The sequence below is a fragment of the Panthera leo genome, chromosome D4, assembly GCF_018350215.1.
Source record: "Panthera leo isolate Ple1 chromosome D4, P.leo_Ple1_pat1.1, whole genome shotgun sequence".
Classification (NCBI taxonomy): domain Eukaryota; kingdom Metazoa; phylum Chordata; class Mammalia; order Carnivora; family Felidae; genus Panthera; species Panthera leo.
The window spans coordinates 91,312,080-91,333,445 of record NC_056691.1 but is presented as its reverse complement, the minus strand read 5'-3'; the positions used below and the strand labels follow the sequence as shown (position 1 = coordinate 91,333,445).

General features: G+C 62.8%; 1 protein-coding gene across 3 annotated transcripts; it reads left to right on the top strand.

Annotated features, from left to right (window-relative positions):
- The first annotated feature begins 1,040 nt into the window (after nucleotides 1–1,040).
- On the top strand, nucleotides 1,041–19,541 carry WDR5 (WD repeat domain 5). 3 transcript variants are annotated; one of them, XM_042911985.1, is made up of 14 exons: nucleotides 1,041–1,291; nucleotides 4,420–4,599; nucleotides 5,197–5,305; nucleotides 5,632–5,705; nucleotides 6,077–6,166; nucleotides 6,407–6,496; nucleotides 6,672–6,755; nucleotides 10,111–10,166; nucleotides 13,841–13,887; nucleotides 16,258–16,333; nucleotides 17,090–17,123; nucleotides 17,446–17,520; nucleotides 18,034–18,121; nucleotides 19,163–19,541. In XM_042911985.1, the coding sequence occupies exons 2-14, from the start codon at nucleotides 4,519–4,521 to the stop codon at nucleotides 19,261–19,263; spliced, it is 1,005 nt and encodes a 334-aa protein (XP_042767919.1). In that variant the 5' UTR covers nucleotides 1,041–1,291; nucleotides 4,420–4,518; the 3' UTR covers nucleotides 19,264–19,541. The 3 variants fall into 3 exon arrangements, with proteins under 3 accessions (XP_042767919.1, XP_042767918.1, XP_042767917.1); XM_042911984.1 differs by lacking the exon at nucleotides 1,041–1,291 and adding an exon at nucleotides 1,459–1,514; XM_042911983.1 differs by lacking the exon at nucleotides 1,041–1,291 and adding an exon at nucleotides 1,466–1,514 and having other exon boundaries at nucleotides 4,407–4,599.
- Nucleotides 19,542–21,366: the final 1,825 nt, after the last annotated feature.

Genomic DNA, 21,366 nt, shown 5'->3' with positions numbered 1-21,366 from the left:
GGGTAATCCGGTAAACTTTGCCATCAGATTTTGGATTTGGCTATGAGAGCAATGGGAAGCTGGCTGTGAGTCTAAAGTCAGGAGGGGGGACAGATCGGAGTTGGGGTTTGGGCTCTGTCTGTGCTTCAGAAAGGTTTAGAAAAGGCCCGCTGGAAGGCCCTGGGGCAGGGATGGAGAGAAATGGATGGCTGATACAGCCGAGAGGTGATGGATGGGTGTCCACGAGGGGCTCAGATTCTGGCCCAGGTGGCCAGGTGCAGGGAGACGTCCTCTTTCATCCCGAGCCGGCTTTGTGAACATCTGTAGTCACAGCCAGAAGACTCCATGGCACCTGGCCCAAGGTGACTACGGCTTCCAGGCACAGAGATCCACACAGAGCCATGCTAGCGCCAGACAGAGACTTCCTGTCCCTGCGTCCTCATCTGGAGGCGCCTGCAGACAAGCTCCTGTATCTGTGACAACCACACACTTGGTTCCCTGGGCATTTCCATATCAAATGCTATTCTTTTGTTTGCGTAGGTTCCTGCGACATATTTGGTGTTTCCATCTTTAGTTGGGAAGTAAGACTGCACGTTATGCTGCCTGGGTTGGGGTCGCGGAGCTGGGGAGACCAAGACCGCCCCCGAGACCGTAAGACTCACGCGGGTAGCGGGAGGGGGGCAGCGGGTGAGAATGCACAGGACTTGGGGGACCAGAACACGGGCTCCAACAGGTTCTCCGTTTGCCCCAGCCCTCCCCTCCGAGGTTCCCCTTCCCCGTTTGTAACTGACGGTGACACGCTGTCTGGGACCCCACCTTGCAGACAGCAGAGAGGCCTGCACGCGGGGACTGCTGGTACGGACTCGTCCCTGACCGTGGCTTCCCGCGGGCACCGGCACCCCTGGCCTTGTGGGCTCAGGGTCCTCGCTTCCGGGGGGTGGGAGGCGGAAAGGGTCCCTGTGTGCCGAGGTGCCGGGCATGCGTGGAGCGATCAGCCCGGGCCGGCTGCTGTGCACGCGCTTGGCTGCCGCTGGCAGGTGCGGGAGCGACGGCGAAGCGGAGCGGCGACCCCAGAGTGAGGGTCTCGGGAGAAACGGCCGCCCCTCGACTCCTAGGGGGAGGGGCGCCGCTGCAGGCCGGGCTCAGGAGGTGAACTTTCGAGGGGCACACTAGCACTTTCCTGGAGGTATCATCATACTTCCGTTTTTGGATTGCAGTAGAAAGACCTGCACTGGCCAATTTTGGGGTTACCGCTTCGGAGGCGAAGGCAAGCTCTGTAAGCCGATCCTTTAAGGCGTCTGGCCTGCCCGAGGTATCCTGACCCTCGCCGCTCCCCGTAGTACCCCTCAGAGAGGCCGGCTTTGTGCGCTCGCCCCGCCTCGCCGCCGCCCCGCCCCTCGCGCACGCGCAGGCGCACCGCCGGCCCCCCCGCCCCCCCCCCCCCCCCGCGCCGCCTCGTCCAGCTCGGCCCGGCTCCCGCCCAGGCGGCGGCGACGCGACGCCCCGAGCGCCCGCCCCGCCGCCGCGGCCGGCAGGTAAGCGGGGCCGCCGGGCAGGGGACCGCACTCGGGCTGCGGGCGGGGGCCGACGCCGGCTGCGCCCCCGGGTCGCCCCGCCGCCGCACGTGTTCCGGCGGGTTGGGCCCCGGTCCTGGCCCAGCCCCGCCGGGGCCCTCTCTGTGCAGGCGCCCAGCGCCCCCACCGCCTCCCTTCCGGGTGCCCGCTCTGCGCCCCCGCGTCGAGCCCCGTCCCCCGGGGGCGGCCCCCTTCCCGCACTCAGCTTCCGTCCCCCCCCTCCCTAAACGTGTCCTCACGGCCCCCCTGCGCCTCCCGGGGACCCCCGGCGCTCACCCGAGTGGCCACTCCCCAGGGCCCCCTCCCCCAGCGGCCAGGTGACAAGCCCTCAGCCCGGGGACTGGGACTTATTTCTGCAACCAGCTTGCGTCTCCCCTGCTCTCCGCTGCTGCAAAGAAAGACCCCAGACCCACCGACGGGTACCTGGACGTGGCGCGCGGACCCGTGACGCCCTCTTCTTCTGCAGAAACGCCCCCTCCCCCTGTTGCTCACCCTCAGCCTCTCCCCCGAGAACCCGGGCTCCCCGGCTGTGCGGAGAGACCCCGGCTCCTGCTGTAGAGCCTCGGATCCTTCCATTCTGGTGCGCCAGAGCCATGTTGACTGATGGCAGAGACGCTGCCTACTAGCCTTCTCGTGCCAGTTTCTACCTTCCCAGGTCCGTTTACCGGGGCCTTCAGACACTCTGGCAGGTGCCGTGCTAGACACTGCCTGCGAGGTTGGCCCGGCCCCGCGGGAGACACATAGGGAAGCTAGAATTCGAACAGGTTGCAGAACAGGTGGGGGGAGTCGTATCGTATTCCCCCACTCTTGGTCCGGCCACCTGTGAGTCGCCAAATTACCTCCCCTGTGGGCCGCTTCTCTGGGGTGGAATCCAGGAATCTGCGTTTCACAAGCAGGTCAGGAGAGCACTTAAGTTTGGGAGCCTCAGCCTTGGGTGGTCCGGCTCATCAGGGTAAGAGACCTGTGGGTGGTAAGAGGGGGCAGGCGACACCGTGCTCTGGAGGTGGGCTCTGAGCCGCCTTCCCTGCAAGCCTGATTGCCTTCACGTTCTCCGACTCTCCTTACGAGCTAGTCCCTAACCAACCTCCCAGGTGCTTCCACGGAGTCACCTGAGGGCTTATGGAAAATGCGAGGCTCTGGCCCCCTCTTAAATGAAAACCTGGGGCGTTGAGTCCAGAAATTGGATTCTTAGAGGCCCCCCTGATTTTTTGCATGGTAATGTTTTGCTAGCGCAAGGGATCCGTGGATGGGGCCAGAGCAGGGAGGGGTTGGGCACCTTTTCTGTAAGATTAGGTATTGTATCCTCCGGTCCTCACCAGAGGGCGGGCAGTTTGCTGGACTCACGCCCCACCTCCTGGTGGGTCTCGATTTTTATGTGAAAAGGAGCAGGTCGATTTTTATGTGAAAAGGAGCAGGTCGGGGCTCCTCGAGCTGCCGAGCTGCCTCCCCGTTTTCCCTAGAGGAAGCTTCTTAGCTTCTCCCTGCCGGTTCTCACTGCCCTCTCTTCCCCACGCCTCTTTTAACCCTTGCTGGTACCTTCTTCAGACGCTAGGTTTGGGAAAAGTCTTGGCAGCTCTCTTCCTTAGCTTCCCCCCTCCCCCACTTGTCCATCCCACCTAAAGGAAGGCAGCACTTGGATTAGCTGGCACAGCCAGGTTGCTCTAAATTTAATCACCAAGTAGCTAGTGTTTACTGAGCACCAGCTTGGTGCCAGCACTCGGTTCCTGAGCGCGTTTGTGGGACCTGCCCCTCCCCCACTCTGGTCCTTGGGCTTTGGGCGCAGCACCATCCATCCTTGGGTGTGAGCCCCAGGCCTTGCTACAGGTAACCGTTGGTGGCCGCATCTGTGCTCTGCTCAGCTGTGTTGCCTTGTAATTTCTCTGCCCTCCTCTGGGACGAAGACTTTGAGACGTGCTCTTTTTCGGTGGCTTCCATTTTGCCTTGGTGTGCCGAGTAGTCAGGCAAGCCTTCAGTTGTAAGTGCTAGAATTGACGACGACGACGACGCGTAAATGCTGAGACGGACGGCAGGGCAGGCTTGTCTGCGAGGATGTCTTGGTGGCTCCCCTCTTGAATAACGTCTTCCCTGGTCTTGGAATCGCCAGGTGCGCTTCTGTGAGACGCATGCAGGCTGGGGACGGGGTCTGTTCCCCTGATCGCCCGCCGTACGGCCCGGGTGGTTCCATTGTCACGCTGAAACCTAATTGAGCTGCAGCGTGGGCACTTCGGGCCTCTGCAGTCAGGCAGGGCTGGCTCTGGTTTACGCTTCCCGGTGGGGTCTTGCGGTCCCCTCACCAGGGACAGCGTGCCTTTTGCGCTGCGGGCATCCTGGAGGCAAGCTTCGAGTCTGCGCCCAGCACCCAGAGGCCCAGAAGCCCCCCCCGGGGAGGCGAGGACCCCTGGGGGGGCTGCTCTTGTGTGTTTTCAAATACGGCACTTAACCCTGCTGAGGCGCTTGTGAGCATTTGGACGCGTTCCCAAATTTCTACACCCTGCAGCTCGGTCTCCTGTAATTTGGGTGGGTTTGTTTTTCTAACGTTTCGAGGGCTCTTTGAAAAAAATTGCATTTTGTTTGCCTGGACTGGGCCGCATTCCTACGGACCCGGGTAACAGTAGGGGGCACCCTTGAAGCTGGGGCCTTGGATTGCGATCACAAAAGGGGCTGGGGCAGGGCGTCCACCTCTGAGAAGCGTTTGTTAGCCTCTGAGAAGCGTTAGCGCAGAGCGAGGGCCAGCGCTGGCTTCCTCGTTTGGGACCGGCGTGTCTGCTACAGGGCTCGGCGAGATGGTCAAAAGGTTTTTATCCTTTTCTCTGGGAGTTACTTTTCACAATGTGCTTTGTTTATGGGCCTTAGTCTCCCCCTGTAGGTTTTGAGTAGCAGGCGGCTCTTCCTTCCCACTGTGAGTCTGCGCTTGGAGCCGTGAACTCCCCTGCTCGCGTCTCTCTGCCCGGTGGGCTTCAGAGCCATGGCAACGGAGGAGAAGAAGCCAGAGACGGAGGCGGCCAGAGCACAGCCCACCCCTTCCTCCTCGGCCACGCAGAGCAAGGCGCGTCCCTGAGGGCTCCCGGGGAAGTGCCAGGGGCGCACAGGCTGGAATGCGCCTTGGAGATGTTACTTCAAAGTCTGCTGTCCCCCCTCAGTTAGATCCTGGGGTTTTAGTCGCTGACCATAGACCTAATCGAGTGCTTGTTTGCCGAGTCGAGGATCCCCAGACCTGTCCCCTGGGAAGGGGCTTTATCAATAACGTGGATCCTCGGTCCTGATCGTAAGATTCCGTTCAGGGCCCGCAGAGCCTCTTACTAAGCGCCCTGCCTGGCTCCACGGTCCTGACGCCAGGGCGTGTTCGCAGACCCCTCCTGTGGACACCAGGCAGCGCGCAGAAGCCTTTACGCAAGGCTGCAGCCTTGAGGTTTGCCTCGGGGTTGTCCTTTTGTCCGTGGCGCGGCCGTGGCAGGGGGCTTCAGGCCGCCTTGGGGTGGGTGAGGGGCGGCTGAGGGGACGTCGTGAGCTCAGGTTGAAACACGTTCAGTTTGAAAGGTGACTTCCAGAGAGTTCTAGCAGGCACTTGGAGTATGGACGTGGAGCTCAGAATAGGGGGTCACAGCGGTTAACTGTTTGATGACTAGGACTGTCTCTTCAACAGCCCACTCCTGTTAAACCAAACTATGCCCTGAAATTCACCCTGGCTGGCCACACGAAAGCCGTGTCCTCCGTGAAATTCAGCCCGAACGGCGAGTGGCTGGCGAGTTCGTGTACGTATCTATCAATCACCGGGGCCTCGGCGCTCGGGAGTCCGTCTGGGCCGAGACCAGAAGCCGGGGACGCCGCCCCTGGGGCATTGCAGCAAGCCGCGTGCCCCCGCCGTACCCGGAGCCCTTTGCCACCCTGAAGTGACAGGGGCCTGGGGGAGAGGGCAGGGCACGGGCAGCCGTGCCACAGCGCTGCCTGTCCCCGTGCACGGAGCACATGCAGGGCTCCTCAGGGGTTCATGCTGTTTCCCGGGGCTCTTGTGGGCAGCCCAGATTCTGTACTCGGGATGACTGGAGCAGCTCAGTTCCTTTGTCTTCCTTTCTTTCAGCCGCTGATAAGCTCATTAAAATTTGGGGAGCGTATGACGGAAAGTTTGAGAAAACCATATCTGGTCACAAGCTGGTAGGTGTGCACCCCGTATGCCGAGACTGACTTCCCGCTGGGGCAGGGCCAGCGGTCCCGGGGGTGGGGCCCGTCCCCGGCGCTCGGCAGGTTAAAGTGGAAGCTTCTTCCCCCCGAGTTTTTGATAGCTCTCTGCCTCTTGTTTTTTGAGCAGACACTCTTGCCCTTCCCAGGCGAGTCTCTGCCTGACTGCAAGAGAACACGCTTGTCCTGTGGGCCCCGTGTGGCCTTCCGTCCGTGTGGCCAGCGGTAGCTCGAGGGTTGGGATGCTGGGGTGATGCGCTTAGTTATCTTTAGGTGGATGTTCTGACTTTGGCTGGTTAGCTGTATTTTGTCCGTCAAGGTGGTGACCCTGTGTTTTCGCTCCCCAGGGAATATCCGATGTGGCCTGGTCTTCAGATTCTAATCTCCTCGTTTCCGCCTCGGATGATAAAACCCTAAAGATATGGGACGTGAGCTCGGTAAGCCGCCCTCGGCCTCCCTCCCTGGGAAGCTGGTGTGTGTGGAGAAGGGCACGGTGCGGGAGCTGGAGTTGAGTCTGGGACCCAGCCTGTCATGGTCAAGGGGGTGCCCCCCCCCCCCCCCCTTGCAGGATGTGCCCTCGGGCTGCCTCTGCCTAGGTGTTGGTGGGCGTGGCCTGATGCTGACATTTGCGGAAATAAGCACCTGGAATGCCTTAGTCCGACAATGCTTGCTTTTAGGGAAAGTGTCTGAAAACCCTGAAGGGGCACAGTAACTACGTCTTTTGCTGCAACTTCAACCCCCAGTCCAACCTCATCGTCTCGGGCTCTGTAAGTGTGGCGCCTCCGGGTGGGGGCGGGGTGCGCCTGACTGTAGCCCGGGGCGCCGAGTGGAGCCTCGGGTCGTCAGTGCTGGGGGCCGAGGGGATGGTGGTGGCGGGGCTCGGGGTCCAGAGGACCTGCTCCCTGCCCGTGGAGCGGCTTCACCCTCTTCTTTGGCCTTCAGTTTGACGAAAGCGTGAGGATATGGGACGTGAAAACCGGAAAGTGCCTGAAGACTCTGCCTGCCCACTCGGACCCCGTCTCAGCTGTAAGTCCCACCGGGCTGTGGACCCCGCGCAGCAGGACCGGGGTGATGGCCAGAGAGTGGGCACTGGCGACCCCGAGAGAGGTCTCCCTGTCCTGGGTCCGTGGGACAGGCAGGCGAGGGGCCGGGTGAGGCGGCCCCGAACTGAACCCCAGACCGGCGGCCAGGCCCGAAGAGGGGCCGTGCGCCGGGAAGCGTGGCCGCGGAGAAGTGAGTGTTGAGTGGGGTTGGCTTCGGTGGGGCGGTGGTGGAGGAGGTGGGGCCCCGCGTGCGCTCTGGCTGTGCTTGTGTGTGCCGCGGGGCAGGGGGATGTGCAGAGTCAAAGGCACACCCGCTCCCAAACCACGGCACTTGAAAACGGCCACACGATTCCTTTCTTTGTCAGCAAAGAGCCGGGAGCTGCTTCTTGGCCAAGTTTGCCTTTTTCTGGAAAGGGGAAGGAATCGTGTAAACAGTGTGCTGCTTTTTACTGAGCAGATGGTCCTTTTCACTTTCTGAAATCATGTAGGTGAGTGCTTTTAAAGCATTTTCCGCCTCGGAAGGGCTGTCTTGCCCAACTGAGACCACTCGCGGCGCCCGATACGTAGGAGACGCACGGGTGCTGCCGGCGGTGGCCTCGAGGACGCCCGGCCGACGCCTGGGGCTCGGGGGTTCCGCCACGGACGCGTGGCTGGCCAGGCCCGAGCTCCGCCCGCCGCTGTGGACTCACGGTGCGGGGAGCGCGGCGGACTCTGAGACCGGCCGGCCGCGACCGAGGGAAGGAACCGGGAGATGAGTTGTCGCGACGGCCAGCCCTGTCTGCGATTCGGTGGTGGCGGGGGCTGCGGGTGGGACCCAGAGCTCAGACCGCGGTGGGGTTTGTGAAGTTTTTCTTCCTACCAAAGTGAGGAGTGCTCATTTGAAAAGAGAGAAAGGCAAAGAAGGGCAGTAACTAGAAAATCAGAGTCTCCGGAGCGCCCGCCCTCCGGGACCAACCGCTCGCGGCTTCTCTGCCCTCTGTGGCGTTTTGGCTTTTTAAATACATACCTTCCGACACGTTCCCTCAAGTAGCGGTGACGATGCCCCGTGCCGCGGCTGTCCGTCCGCTTGGAAAGGTTCCTCGGGCGTCTGTGGCGTCCGGACCCTGGGACCCCGGGCACCGGGGCACCTTGTGGGCAGCGGGCGCTCCCCTCAGGCACTTGCGACTCGCACTTGACGCGGACTGCGGTGGGCATGTTGGAACCGCTCCGCGTGCTTGTCGCGCGGTTCCTGCGGGGACAACTTGAGACCCCGTGTGCAAGAGGCACACGTGGTTTCCCGCAGATGTGGGGGGAGCTGGCAGCCTCACGCTGCAGGCACGGCCCTGTCTGCCAGCTCCCTGTCCCCGCACGCCCTCCCGCTCGGGTCTGGCCACCGTGCCCTCTCGACTGGACGACGACTGCGTCAGCTTCCTCTCTGGCGCGGCCCTGGGTTTTCCTTGCATTCAGCCTGTTTCCTGCCCCCCCCCCACCCCCCGCTTCTGTATGAGCTCACCTGTCTGCCGGGGGTCCCCTCCGCAGAGAGCTCTGATGGACGGTCACCTCAGGGGAGCCGTGGCATCCCCGTTAGGTACTGACTTGTTGCCTCTCTCGCGTTTTCGTGGTGCTTACGTTTCGACGCGGGGATGTCCAGGGTGCCTGGATGCGGCTGGGAACGACGCAGAGCGCAAGGCTGGTGCCGCAGCTCTCGGGGACCCGTGTCAGCTCGTCCGTGTCCGGCCTGGCGGGTCTTGGTAGGATGTTCTGTGAATCCAAAGACAGGGACAAACGTGGTTCGATTGCTGTGAGTTTTAAAGTGAGGGGCTCGCGAGCAGGTGGTTACGGTCACGTAGAGCTCCTGGTAGGAGCAGAACGAAAACAGAACAGCCTCCCGGGTGTCTGGAGGCCTCACGGGGCCGAGCGGGCCGGCGCAGAGGCCGCCGCCGCATGTGGCAGTCCTGCGGCGAGCCCAGATCAGGTCTCGCCGTGATGAACTACGCTCTCCGCCTTCGAAGATTTGGTGCGACCGAAGGGAACGGGACGCGCTTGCTGGTGCCTTTCGGTACCGGGCGCGTGCTGAGGCGACACCTTAGGTACTTTGAGTTCAGTAAAACCAAGTTCATTTCACCTGTTACTTTCCCGCTGCAGCTGCCAGAGCGTCAAAGTGTCCGCGTGGCGGCGGGGCTCCTCAGCGGAGGCCGAGGGTCGTCGGCAGCCGCCGAGCGTGTCAGCCTGGCTCCTGGGTCGGTAGTTTGTTTCCCAAGCTCTCAGGTGCTTCTGGGGCACGTGGGCTTGCCCCCAGGGGGTGTCCTGCAGAGTCTAGAGATTGTTCTGGTCGTCACAACTAGACGCCGAGCTCCTGGCATCTTGTGAGTCAAGGGCAGAGTGTGGCCACCGGGGGCGGGCCCGGAGCAGGACAGTCCTGGCGGGCAGGGCGGTGGTGCCAGGTGGGGGCGCCACTCCGCATGGCACGGGGGAGGGGGGGGGCACACGGCCCTTTGTGCGGCTCTGTTTTATGTAGAAAGCCTATCACAGGTAGCAGGAAGCGGGATCGCCTCAGAAAGGTGTGAACTCCTGACATTGTGAGTCCTTTAGTCCCACCAGGATTCAGCTGGAGGAAAGCAGGAAAAAAAGCACACATACCAAGCAGTCATTAGACAGGGACTTGTCAGGTTGCCGTTTCTTTCCGCGAAGTCGCTGCCCCGGGGTGGGCGGAGTTAGGCATTCAGGTGACACAAGGTGTGGGGTGCTGGAGGCCGGTCAGCTCCTAGGACCAGCAGATACGGGGTCACCGCTGTCCTGAGGCTCGGGCGTCCGGGCTTCCTGGTCCTTGCCGCGGGCAGCGGAGGGCGTTCCTGTGGTACCTACCCAGCGCGTGGGTTCTTCTCTCCGGCTTTTCTCTTTGACGTGAGGTCAGGGCCAGTGGTTTCCAGCTGGTCGCCCGGGTCAGGCCACCTCACGGCAGTGGTGGGCACGCCGGCTCGCACAGGCTGGGCCTCTGTCCGGGTCCGGGTCCGGGTCCGGGTCGCTCAGTCGTGCTTGTGTCTTTTCAAGGACACCTTTTGCAGTAAGTGGTTTAGCTACTCGACCCGTGTCTCCGGCGGGATTTCTTTCGAAGTTGGGTCGTCCGTGGTGAGACCGGGGCGCTGTTGCTGGACACACCAGGTGAAGTCACCTTGTCCGTGCAGCTCGTGTGTCCGTCAGTCTCCACAGGAAACCAGGATTCGAAGCGAACGGGGGTTCCGTTGTTTGCTCCGCGCTCGGCAAGATGCCCGCGCGCTCGTGCAGGGCGCTCGCGAGCGGAGCGCAGTCTGTGTTCGTTACTTGCGAGTAAATGTCCTTTTTCTGCACTCTGTTCTCAGGTTCATTTTAATCGGGATGGATCCTTGATCGTGTCAAGCAGCTACGATGGTCTCTGGTAAGTGCAGGGACTTCCCTCATTCACTCAGCAAACGTGTCTTTATGTATTTTTACATGTCTATTTTGAGAGAGAGCGAGCAGGGAGGGGCAGAGATGGGGGCAGAGAGAATCCCAAGCAGGCTCCGAGCTGTCAGCACAGAGCCTGACATGGGGCTCGAACTCACAAACCATGAGATCGTGACCTGACCCGAAACCAAGAGCTGGACGCTTAACCGACTGAGCCATCCAGGCCCCCCAGCAAACATTTATTTAAAGGCGCCGTCTTGGCCCCGGGGGGGACAGTAGCGAAAACAAGGCAAGCGGGTGTTTCCCGAGAAGAGCTTACGGCTGTCACGGGGCTGCGGCAGACGGACACACGGCAGCCCCTGCCTCCGGATGGACAGCAGGGCGCGGGGAAGGCTCCCGGTACAGGGAGGCCCGGGGACGCGCTTCTGCTCAGGACTCCTCTTTGTGGGCACAGAGCGTGCCCTTGACGAGTTCACGGGCGCGGGTGGCGTGCGGACCCTGGGAGGACCGGGCTCCCGTCCTGAGTGGGTGGAGCGGAGCGGAGATCCCGCCACAGAGGAGGTGAGGAGGTCGAGGGGACGTGGCCTCGCGGGCAGCGTTCGGTCCAGGCCGCATGAAGGATGCTCGTAGAGCTTGGGACCTGTAACCTGAGTGTTGAGGATTCTTCCGGAGGCGTGAGGAAGAGGTGGAAGTCAGCGTTGTCCGTTCAACTCGGCAGACTCCGTGATGGGGGCACAGGGCTGGGGAGCGTCAGGCTGGGTCTGCAGGGACCGCGTCCTGGCTCGTCAGGCCCGGTCACCGGGAGGGGCGGGGAGGCAGCGGCTGCTGGTGGCACGATCGCTCAAGAGCCTCCCGATTGCAAGGCGGAGAGAGCGCGACCGGGAGTTGGTCTGTGTTCAGTACGAAGGAAACAAACGAGGAAACGGGGGCACGTGAGTGATACGCGTAGAAGTGTCGCGGGAGAGCTGAAACGTGTGCTGCGGTCACCCGCGTGCAGGCCGCCGGGCTCGCGGGAGAAAGCCTTTCGTCTCTCGTTCTCTCTTTTTTATAAAGTTGTGTACCTTCTATTTTCCTTTAACTTTATTTATTTATTTAATTTAATTTAATTTTTTTTTAACGTTTATTTATTTTTGAGACAGAGAGAGAGAGAGAGAGAGCATGAACGGGGGAGGGTCAGAGAGAGAGGGAGACACAGAATCTGAAACAGGCTCCAGGCTCTGAGCCGTCAGCACAGAGCCCGACGCGGGGCTCAAACTCACGGACCGTGAGATCGTGATCTGAGCCGAAGTCGGACGCTTAACCGACTGAGCCACCCAGGCGCCCCTCCTTTAAGTTTATTTAGAGAGACAGAGTATAGGAGGGGCAGAGGGAGAAGAGAGGATCCCGGGCCTGGCTCTGTGCTGGCAACACAGAGCCAGCCCGGGGCTTGAACTCACAAACCGTGAGATCATGACCTGAGCCGATATGAAGAGTTGGACACTGACCGACTGAGGCGTCCAGGCGCCACCCCCCCCCCCCCCCCGTTTCATCAGAACAGAATGGTAAGAGCAGGTTTGAAACTGGCGGGCGGACAGTGTCGGCAGGCGCAAAGTAGAGTGACGTCTGTGTCAGTGGGACGAAAGAACATCACCCGGGAAGAGAGAGGCGTGGAGTGAGCCAGGCGCCGCCGATGGGAGAGGCCTGTGCTCACGGTGCACGCGGGGCCTCTGGCCTCGGCGACCACCCGACGGGCCGCGTCGCTCTTTGGAAGAACGTGTGTGGCCTGGCGGGCGAGAGCGACGCCGCGGCTGTGTGTTTGCGAGCTCGGGACAGTCTCCGGGCCACCTGCAGACTGGCTCCGAGAGCTTCCCGAAGAAATTGGAAGAGGCTACGCCCACCCCCCCGCGCCCCCCCCCCAAAAAGGGAAGAAGAAATTTGTACACAGACGGAGAAAGGGGGAAAGCGGTGGAAAAAAGGAAGGCGTAGGCGTTAACCCCTGGAAGCTCCAGTGAGGAAACGGTGAATAAGTGGGGTGAAAACAGAACGCGGGGCGCAGGCGTGGCGGGTCCGGGGGACAGGAGGAGGAGACCGCGCGTCCGCCCTGAGCCGTGCATTTGGGTGGCTCCGGGTTCCGACTTGGCCCAGGAGGGCCTGCACGTGGTCTGGGGCCGGGGAGTCCCGCTCCGTCGGCCGACTTCCGAGGCCGTGAGCATGTTGGGACCACAGAGCAGGACGGGGGCCCCGATGTGACGCGTGTGGTGGGTCCGGCCTGCCCCTGCTGTCCAGGCCGCATAGCTAGTCCAGAGAGAAACCCACGGAGGACGCTTCGTGGCGGAATATCGATGTCAGAATTCCAAAGAAACCGCAAGCTGAGTCCAGCAGCCCGTCGGAAGATAGTGATCCACAACCACGTGGGTTTATTGAACGGTGAGAGGTCGTGGTAACGTGATCGGCGCCAGAGAAGTCCGTAATCTGCGTAACGTCTCCACAAAGTGGAGGCAACCTCCGTGGTTTGTTACTGCTGGAGGCCAGGCGGGCCCCTGCTAGGATCTGGCAACCGTCCCCGGGTACGACTCTAGCAAGGAGGCCTGTGTGGCACCCTGCTTACTGGAAACTCTACGATCTTTACGAGAAGTGGTAACGCGCTGAAACCGTCTCTAGGAAAATCAGCCGCAGAGCTGGCCCGTTCGCCTCTCACTCAGTGTTGGGGGTTCCTGGTTAGCGGCCGAGAAAGTAAAATCAGCCGTGGGAGAGCCGGATGGAGGCTCAGCTCTTTGTGGATGATCTACTTGTTTTCAAAATTTAAGGGCCACTGACCTGGCACTTGACTGGTACTGACTGTGGCCCTCACGGCTGCCTTGACCCGGGACCCCGCCACCCCCACTTGGCGGTTGGGGAGCAGAGTCAGACTGAACACTCGATGGTTGTCCCCCAGTGTAGGTGGGGAGGTGGCAGCTGGGACCCGCAGAGCCCAGCGCGGGGCGTCCCTCCCAGAGGAGGGACCTGATGGGACAAGCAGAGCGGGTCGCGGGAGCCAACTTGCCGCCACCCACTGCCCCCCCCCCCCCCCCCCAGTTCCTGGCAGCCAGTGATGCGGGGTGCTGTCCCAGACAGGAGGGCACATCGGCAGGGGTGGGAAGGTGGGAGAGGACTTGGGAAAGTAACGTGTCCCCTGTGAGCCGGTGGCCTCACTGCTGGGCAGCCGTGCCCTCACAGGCACCTGCCGCTGAAGGTGGGGTGCTGGCGTGGGCGGAAATAACATGCTTGCTAGAGCTGGCTCGTCCATTCTGGGGTAGCGGCTCTCTGCGCGCCCTTCTGAACTAGAGGGTGTCCAGAGAATCCCCTGCTCTAGTCTTTTTCTGTGAGAACCGAGCCCTCTCCTGGGCGCCTTGGGACGTTGGTGCCAGAAAACGGGTCAGGCTCCTGGCACCCTGTGCCGCGGCCTCTGCTCCCCGTGTCCCCCGTGTGCTGGCGACCCGGCTGCCGGTGGCAGAGCAGGTGCACACGCCTGTTCTGGGGCGCCCGTGGTGGCCCCCGGGTGAGGGACGATGGCGCAGAAGAGTTGAGCAAACTGAACCGCGACTCGGGGTGTCCGTCCCCAGACCTACGTTTGCTCAGGACCCAGGGCGCGTCGGGCTGCTTGTGCTGATGTGTTTGTACAGACTTGCTGCCGTTTCTGTGTTGCAGCCGGATCTGGGACACCGCCTCGGGCCAGTGCCTGAAGACCCTGATCGGTGAGTGCTGCTGGCGTCGCGTCCAGGCTGGGTGTCCCCCGAGTGGCGGTCGCCCGGCCAGCCGCGGAGGGCGCCTGCGCCGTCCTCCGTCCTCCGTCCTCCGTCTTGTGTGGTTTGCGGGAGGCCCTCTCTCTCCTCTGTCCTGGATCTGCTCCCTCTGGGAGTCCCGGGAGGAGGAGGGAGTCCTCCTCTGCGGATGGATTCCGGCTCCTGCCAGCTCCTTCTGGATGGCCTCTGGCCCCGCGAAGTCCCCTCTCCAGGCTGGGCCCCGTGCCGTGTCCTCTGAAGGCCCTCGGAGCCCCTTGGACCCTCCGCCTTCACTCGGCAGACCCCGCGTGGGGGTTTGTCCTCGATCGTTCCTTGAGCGCACGTGACTGAGCCCCAGTCCTGAAGTGCGCCCCGTCCGCTGGCGGCCGGGGGCGTAGCAGACTGGGAGGACAGGTGGTGCCAGCAGGCAGGGCGTATGTGTGGCTGGAGGGTGGGTGCTGGGCCCCTGCGGGGCCCCAGACCTCCGAAGGTGATGGGGAGGGCGTCCTGGGAGGGTTCTGAGGCGGCAGGTCGCCCGGGCTCAGCCCGGAGGCTCCCTGCAGCTCCAGGTTCAAGCGTGAGCTAGAGAGCCGGTGATACCGAGTTCTGGGCTGCAGGGGGACTTGGGGGGCCCCGGGGGAGGGGACTGGCCCACCGCCCACCCGGGGGGTGCCGTGTCCTCGGCTTGGCACCCTTCCCTGGGCTGTCACGGGAACGCACGCGGCCTGATGACGCGTCAGCCCCGGCCAGCGTAGCACAGCACCCCCGGCTGGGCGGCGTAGCGGAAACTTCTCCCTGCGTCCCGGTGCTAGAATCCGAGATCTGGGCGCCAGCAGGCCCGGTTGTCTCCCGCGGCCTCTCCTCGACCTTCCTGCTGTGTCTTCACGGGGCCCTTCCTCCGTGTGCCTCCCTGGTGTCCGGTCCTCTTTTGTCGTACGGATGCGAGTCCGACTGGCTCAGGGTCCCCCGCACCAGCCTCCCTTTAGCTTCGTCCCCCCTCTGCAGGGCCCAGTCTGCACATAGGGCCCCATCGGCTGACCCGCAAGGGTCAGGACTTCAACGTGGGAATTTCGGGATGGGAACCGTTCTGCCGTTTCTTTCGGTTTACGAGGCCACCTTTGGGATATGACATCACGCTGAGTCCGCAGCATCTGTCCCCAGAGGCCTGGCGGGACGGCGCCACCGTTTGCACCTCTCAGGCTGCCTGGCACTTGCCCTGTCAAGTGTCCTTATGTTAACGTGACCCTCGGGGCGCTCCGCCCACAGGCAGGCGGGAAACGGAGGCCTGGAGAGCCTAGTTGGCCAACCGGCAGCAGGCGGGTGCCAGCGCCGGGCCTTGAGCTCCGCAGCACCCACCGCGAGGGAGGGGGCGGCGCGTAGCCCTGTCCCACCCCGTTCCTGACACCGGGTCTCAGGAATTAGAGCTTTCCGGGTTAGAGAGCCTGGTACGACCACCCCTCGTCTGCATTATGGGGCCTGCCTTCCTGCTGTGGCCCCGGTGACCGAGGACGGCCCTGTGTGGCCTCACGCCTCCTCCCGTGCTTTTGCAGTGTTTGGGAGCTGTCGCAGGGAGCAGCGGCCCCCAGTGCCCGGGGGCCAGGTCCCTCGAGGTGGTAACGCTCGCACCACTCCCCCCGTTCGGGCACCAGGGTGCATGGCCCCAGTTCCGTCCCTCTCACCTGGGAGGGGGGACGCACGCCTCCCGACGTGAGGGTCACAGGGCCGTCACGCGGCCGCAAGTGCTGGCCTTGTCCTTGGCGGCCCCTGACGGCGGCTCTTAACACCCAGCTTCCCAGGCCGCCGGGCATGAGCTTTCAGACCTGAGTACAGAAGCAAGGACGTGGGTCTCCTGCCAGAAGGTGGTTTTTGGAGAATTGACAGGTCTTTTGCCCTGACTAGGCGACAGGAAACACCTGAGCTGATTCGCCCACATCCTTTTTCCCTCAGTGGTGACACTTGCCCAGGTCAGCGGGGCCTTTACAGACCTTACTGCACGTAAGGACGTTGACCCTGGGTCTGCTTAGCAGCCCCGTGTTGGTGGAAGGCCGGGCATCCCTTTGTGGGATTTGCCACGGGCCCTTTGCTCTTCGAGCCCTGGTGGCAAAGGGGTAGTTGGGCCCCATCAGGGACCCGAGGAGAACCGGCCATTGTGACCGGCACGGGGACGGGTGACGGGAGTGTCCTGGATTCCTCGGGGACCCGTTCCGGGTGGTGGCGTGGGCACTGGTGGCCGTGTCCCCACTTGGATGGTCCTGTGTGGTGATGGGGGTGCCGTTCCCCTTTCCTCCTCGGGGCTCAGGCCCATCGCTCGCGCATCAGCCCGCGTCTGCGTTTTCCACGCAGATGACGACAACCCACCTGTGTCTTTTGTGAAGTTCTCTCCAAACGGCAAGTACATCCTGGCTGCGACCTTGGACAAGTAAGTGTTCCGACCTCCCCATGGGGTGGGCCCGGGATGCGTTTCCTGCCAGAACTACACTCGGAAAGATAGAAGATGTCTACATCTAGTAAAGGTCCTTGCGTTCTTCAACCCAGGGCCCCTTCTCTGCTGGCGGCTGGGTCTCCCGGCTGATCTGAAGAAGGGTTTGGGGTCCAAGTTCGTCCGGTGACTCTGGCTCTGCCCGTGAGCACTTGGGCGGCACCCCACAAACTCCGGAGCAGGTGTCGCCCCCTGTGGGCGGGCCGTCAGGCTCTGGCTGCTTGTGTGCACTTGGGCAGCCCTCTGGGGGCCACGCCTCGTCCCCAGGAGGGCCCGCGGTCAGCACTTCTCATCAGCACCCTTGGGAAGAGTGAATTCCTGCCTGGGGAGGAGGGGATTTTTTGCAGCCATTGAAATCTGGTTCTGGATGTTTCTGGAACCAAAGTTCTCCACATCCCTCTTGTAGTGGGAACGAGCCACATACTGACCCCGGGAGCCCCTGGCAGCCTCTGTTTGGTGACAGAACCTTGTAGTTCTTTGAACCGTAAATGCGTGGGGCTCTTGCACTGTGAAGTCCTCAAACCACCGGCCGTGTGCCTGCTGTGCTGGGTGCCCGCACTTGCGGAGGGTGAGGGGCCCGGCCCCTGGCTTTGCCCTGCACATGAGGCCGTGGGGATGCCCGGTGCCAACAGACCTGGCCCCGCTCGGGGGGCCCCCGCGGGCATGCAGGTGACCGCCCCCCTCTCTGCCTTTCAGCACGCTGAAGCTCTGGGACTACAGCAAGGGGAAGGTGAGCGCCGGGGGCGGGTTCGCAGGGTCTGGGCTGTGGCTTTGGCCGGCGGCAGAGCCGAGCCGGGGTCTGAAGCGAGAGGGGCTCGGGGAAGCGACCTTCGTCGGGTTGGCCTGGGGCACGTTTCTCAGACTCGGGACTTAGCAGGTGGCGAGCCTGTAAGTTAAAGCTTCAGCCGCGTGGCTTTGCACCGTGTCTCTGGAGTGCTTTTCAGAGCTAAGGTTCGTCGGCCGAGACGCCTGCGCTGCTCACGCGGGGATTGTCCCGAGTGCAGGGAGTTGTTGACTTGGTGAACGTAGTGGCTCTCTTACCTTCTTCTCAGTGCCTGAAGACCTACACCGGCCACAAGAATGAGAAATACTGCATTTTTGCAAATTTCTCCGTCACTGGTGGGAAGGTGAGTTTTCCCCCAGCGAAGGAGCTTCTCCCCCTCTCCAGCTGTCCTGAGAGGTGACCCTGTCACAGCTTGGCTCACGTGGCCACAGACGCTCTCCTGCGCCCACGGAGCAAAGCAGGTGCCTCCGTGACAGACGGCTTTGCTCGTCTGCTCCCGGGTCTCGCGGAGGCAGAGCGTCCCCAGGGCGACGGTTCCCGTACGCGCTTTGCTGCTCGGGGCCTGGGCTCCGGTGCCGGGTCCCAGCTGGCCGCGCTGCCTCCCGCCCAGCCCGGGGCCCCGCTCGCGCTCGCCAGGCGGCGTGTGACTGGAGCGGAGGGGGGTGGCGTTGGGCGGAGATGGGTGTGACCCAGAGGGGTGGTGATTTGAGAAAATGCTTTAGGTCTCGGGAAGCTCCGCCCAGCGTGGCCTCGAGGCCGTGTGCGGGCGGGGGCGGAGCGCGTGGACGTCGGGGCGACGTGGGTTCCACGCGAGCCGGCTCTGACCTGGGTCTTTCTCACCCGTCTTCGGCTCTAGTGGATCGTGTCTGGTTCCGAGGACAACCTGGTGTACATTTGGAACCTGCAGACCAAGGAGATCGTACAGAAACTACAGGGCCACACAGGTGAGCTCGAGGATGTGTGCAGCCGCGTGCCCGCGTGTGCGCCGGGACGGCTTCCGGGACACCAGAGTGTGGTGCTGTGCCGCCTGCTGCTCTGGTGTTGCCTCGCCCTCTGGTGGCCTGGGCGACGCCACTGGTCCGTGAGCGGTCGGCAGGGGGCTTTGTCCCAGCTTCCATCCGGCCAAGGCCAGGCTCAACTCGAACCTCTCTTCGTGGCCGTCTTCCTGGCGCCTGTCCTCAAAGTCCGTGCGGGCTCCGTGGCTTCCGGTGTGGACGTGGCCCGTGCTTTTGTCCCGCGTCAAGACTAGCGCAGGCCAAGGGACATCTGCTGTGGTCTAGAGGCTCCGGTTCCTCCCGGCGCCGACCCGCTGTCTCCCTGCGGGCCTGCTCCGCACGCCTCTCGGCTGTGAGGGGCCACCTGTGCTGGTCGCCCTGCCCTCCGAGGGAGGGTGATTGTCAAATCCTTTGAAAATTTGGCACAAGTGCTCTATTCTGGTCCCTTGAAGTCACCTCCACCCACTGGGGACACAGCTCAGACCTGAAGTCCAGCTACGACTTGGCGTGCTCTGCCCTCGCGGCCAGCTCCTCGGGAGCAGCCCCGTGCCTCGGTCGTTCCTGGCTCCTGGTGTGGCCAGGACACTCAGGCCCCTTTGAAGCTACACGGGAAGAGGGAAGGTTCTGGAATTAGCCCAGGTGCCAGCACACAGAGGTGGGGGGCTTCCTGGTGGAGGTGGAGTGTGCCGTGCTCAGCAGTGGTGGGGGGCGCTGGGAGCGGCCACGTCCACGCAGCGAGGCAGGTGCTCCTGTGTCCCCTCTGGGGACCGCTGCCGTGGGCCAGGCCGCTCGGAGCCCTCCCCGATGGCCCGCTAGCACGTGGTGCCGCCTCTCCACTGTCCCACCCGGCCATCGTGCTCCCTCGAGGCGTCCCCGGCGGGGGCAGCACAGTCAGCGGCTGGGACCCCGGGGGCGGTGGGGGCGCGACCCTGGGTGGCAGAGCGGGTCTCGGCACCAGGGGGCACAGGGCAGCGGCGGTCTGTCTTTCAGACGTCGTCATCTCCACGGCCTGCCACCCGACGGAGAACATCATCGCCTCGGCCGCGCTGGAGAACGACAAGACCATTAAGCTCTGGAAGAGCGACTGCTAGGCGCCGCGGGGGCTGGCGGGAAGGCGGCCGGTCGGCGAGCAGCGCGGTGTCTGGAGGGGGCCCCTCCGTCCGGGCCTGGGGGTCGGGAGGGGCCTGGATGGAGCCACCGCTGAGGACGATGTGGCGGAGGGGGTGTCTACCACCAGAAGGTTCTACAGGTTGCTGGTGACATTTCTTGCCGATCCCTCTCACGCTGTCTGGGGGTTTCTGGTCTGTATTGTGTTCAAACAGAGTCAACACAAATTTTTAATTTTTTATTACAGAAGGGTGAAGTTCAATTTATCATGAGTTGTGTTTTTTTCCAGTAAATGTTCTGTACCTTCTCTGGTATCTTATTACCCAGTGCAAGTGCGGCGAGCAGCCGTCCCCGCGGCCCCCTTGTCTGTTCAGTAGATGCTCTAGCGACACGGTCCGCGGTCACCGGTTCCTGCTGTAGTCGTGCCCAGTGTGTGCGGTCTTTCCGGAAAACACAGAACACTGTAAGATTCTTTCCGTGTAAAACCCTTTGTGTGTGGGAGTTCGTGGTTCCCGTGCGGACAGCGTGGCGTTGTTCTGGTACCTCCCTGTGTCCCCCCGCGTGCCCCCCGCGCGCCCCCACGAGCTGTAATAAAAGGTAGGAGTCTGCACAGCCGTGGCGACGGAGTTCTCACGCGAAGCCTGTCGGCGCTTGGCCTTTTCACGAAAAGTCTCCCCGATGGCAGGAAGTGGAGGGTTCCCGCGCCCTCCCCGCCCGGGAAGCCCGGCGCCACGGAAGAGGGCTCCCCTCCCCGTGTGGGCCGGGGATGTATGAGGGGTTCCGGGGGCAAACCCGGGAATTCCGTTTAGCTGGAAGGGAGCTGGTGTCCCTGAAGTGTCCCGTCGAACGTCGCAGGCGGCCGTGTGCGTGAAGGCTCGGCCGTAGGAGGCCCCGAGGCCAGGCCGCGGGTGCAGGCTCGGCTCAGGCTGGGCTTCGTCTCCCCACTGCCGACCTCGGGACCCGAGGGCTTCGTGGGGTTCCCGGGGCTGGCACGACACGGGGAGCCGGGTGCCGCCCACCTCCGCGGCCCGAGTGCGGGGGCGGGAGCCTCCGGTGGCAGGCTTCCTGAAGGGGTATCGGGGGGAGAGCGGGGTGAGGGGGCGGTGCTGGGATTGCCAGGCTCGGGGACCCCTGTGTGCAGCGGCCCCCCCCCACCCCCACCCTGCCCTGCCTTTCCTGGGGCCCCGGGTCCTGGGCTGGGGAAACGGGGCTGCTCTCGACAGGCTTCCCGCCCCCCCCCCCTCCCCCCCAGTGGCCGTGGTTGCTCAGACGGGGGTGGCGATTCTAACAAAGGGCATCTGGAAACGGACTCCCTTGTGTCTCCACGTCCTCTCCCTGGAGGCGGACGGCGGGCGGGCTGTCTGTGCAGAGGTGAACTGCAGTAGAATGCGGTCAGCACCCGGAGCCGGGGAAACCCACTTGGCAGCGTATTTTGGTAGGAAAGGCGGAGGCCGAGTGGGTCGGCAACGTTCCTGAGACCTTGGGACTGTCTCGTGGGTTCTGGTGTGACAGCTCAGCTCGGCCCTCGGAGCAGAGGGGTGTGGACGCGGAGCGCTGTGCCCTTGGATATAGTTTATTTTTTCTACGTTTGAATTCTCTGTTGTAGATTTGTGTAAAGATACATCTCTCTTTTAAAAATAAAGATTTTCATGTCTTGTAACTTTGTCCCAGAAGACTTTTTTTTACCTTTTTACCATGCAGCTGTGTGGGGGTGGGGCGGGGGCGGGCGGGTGACACGGCCCTTCTGCTGCTCAGGCCAGCGTGCCCTGCAGGAAAGCTCGTAGCTGTTAAAAATTACATTTTCTTACTGTGAAAGTTAACCGTTTGTGGGGGCGCCTGGGTGGCTCAGTCGGTGAAGCGTCCGACTTCGGCTCAGGTCATGATCTCGCGGTCCGTGAGTTCGAGCCCCGCATCGGGCTCTGGCTCAGAACCCCTTTCACACGTAAAAGAGGGTGCGTGCGTGAGCACGGGAGGGGCAGAGAGGAAGAGAGAACTCTAAGCCGACGCTGTGCTGCCAGCACAGAGCCCGACGCGGAGCTCGAGCCCGTGAACTGAGATCACGACCTGAGCTGAAACCGAGAGCTGGA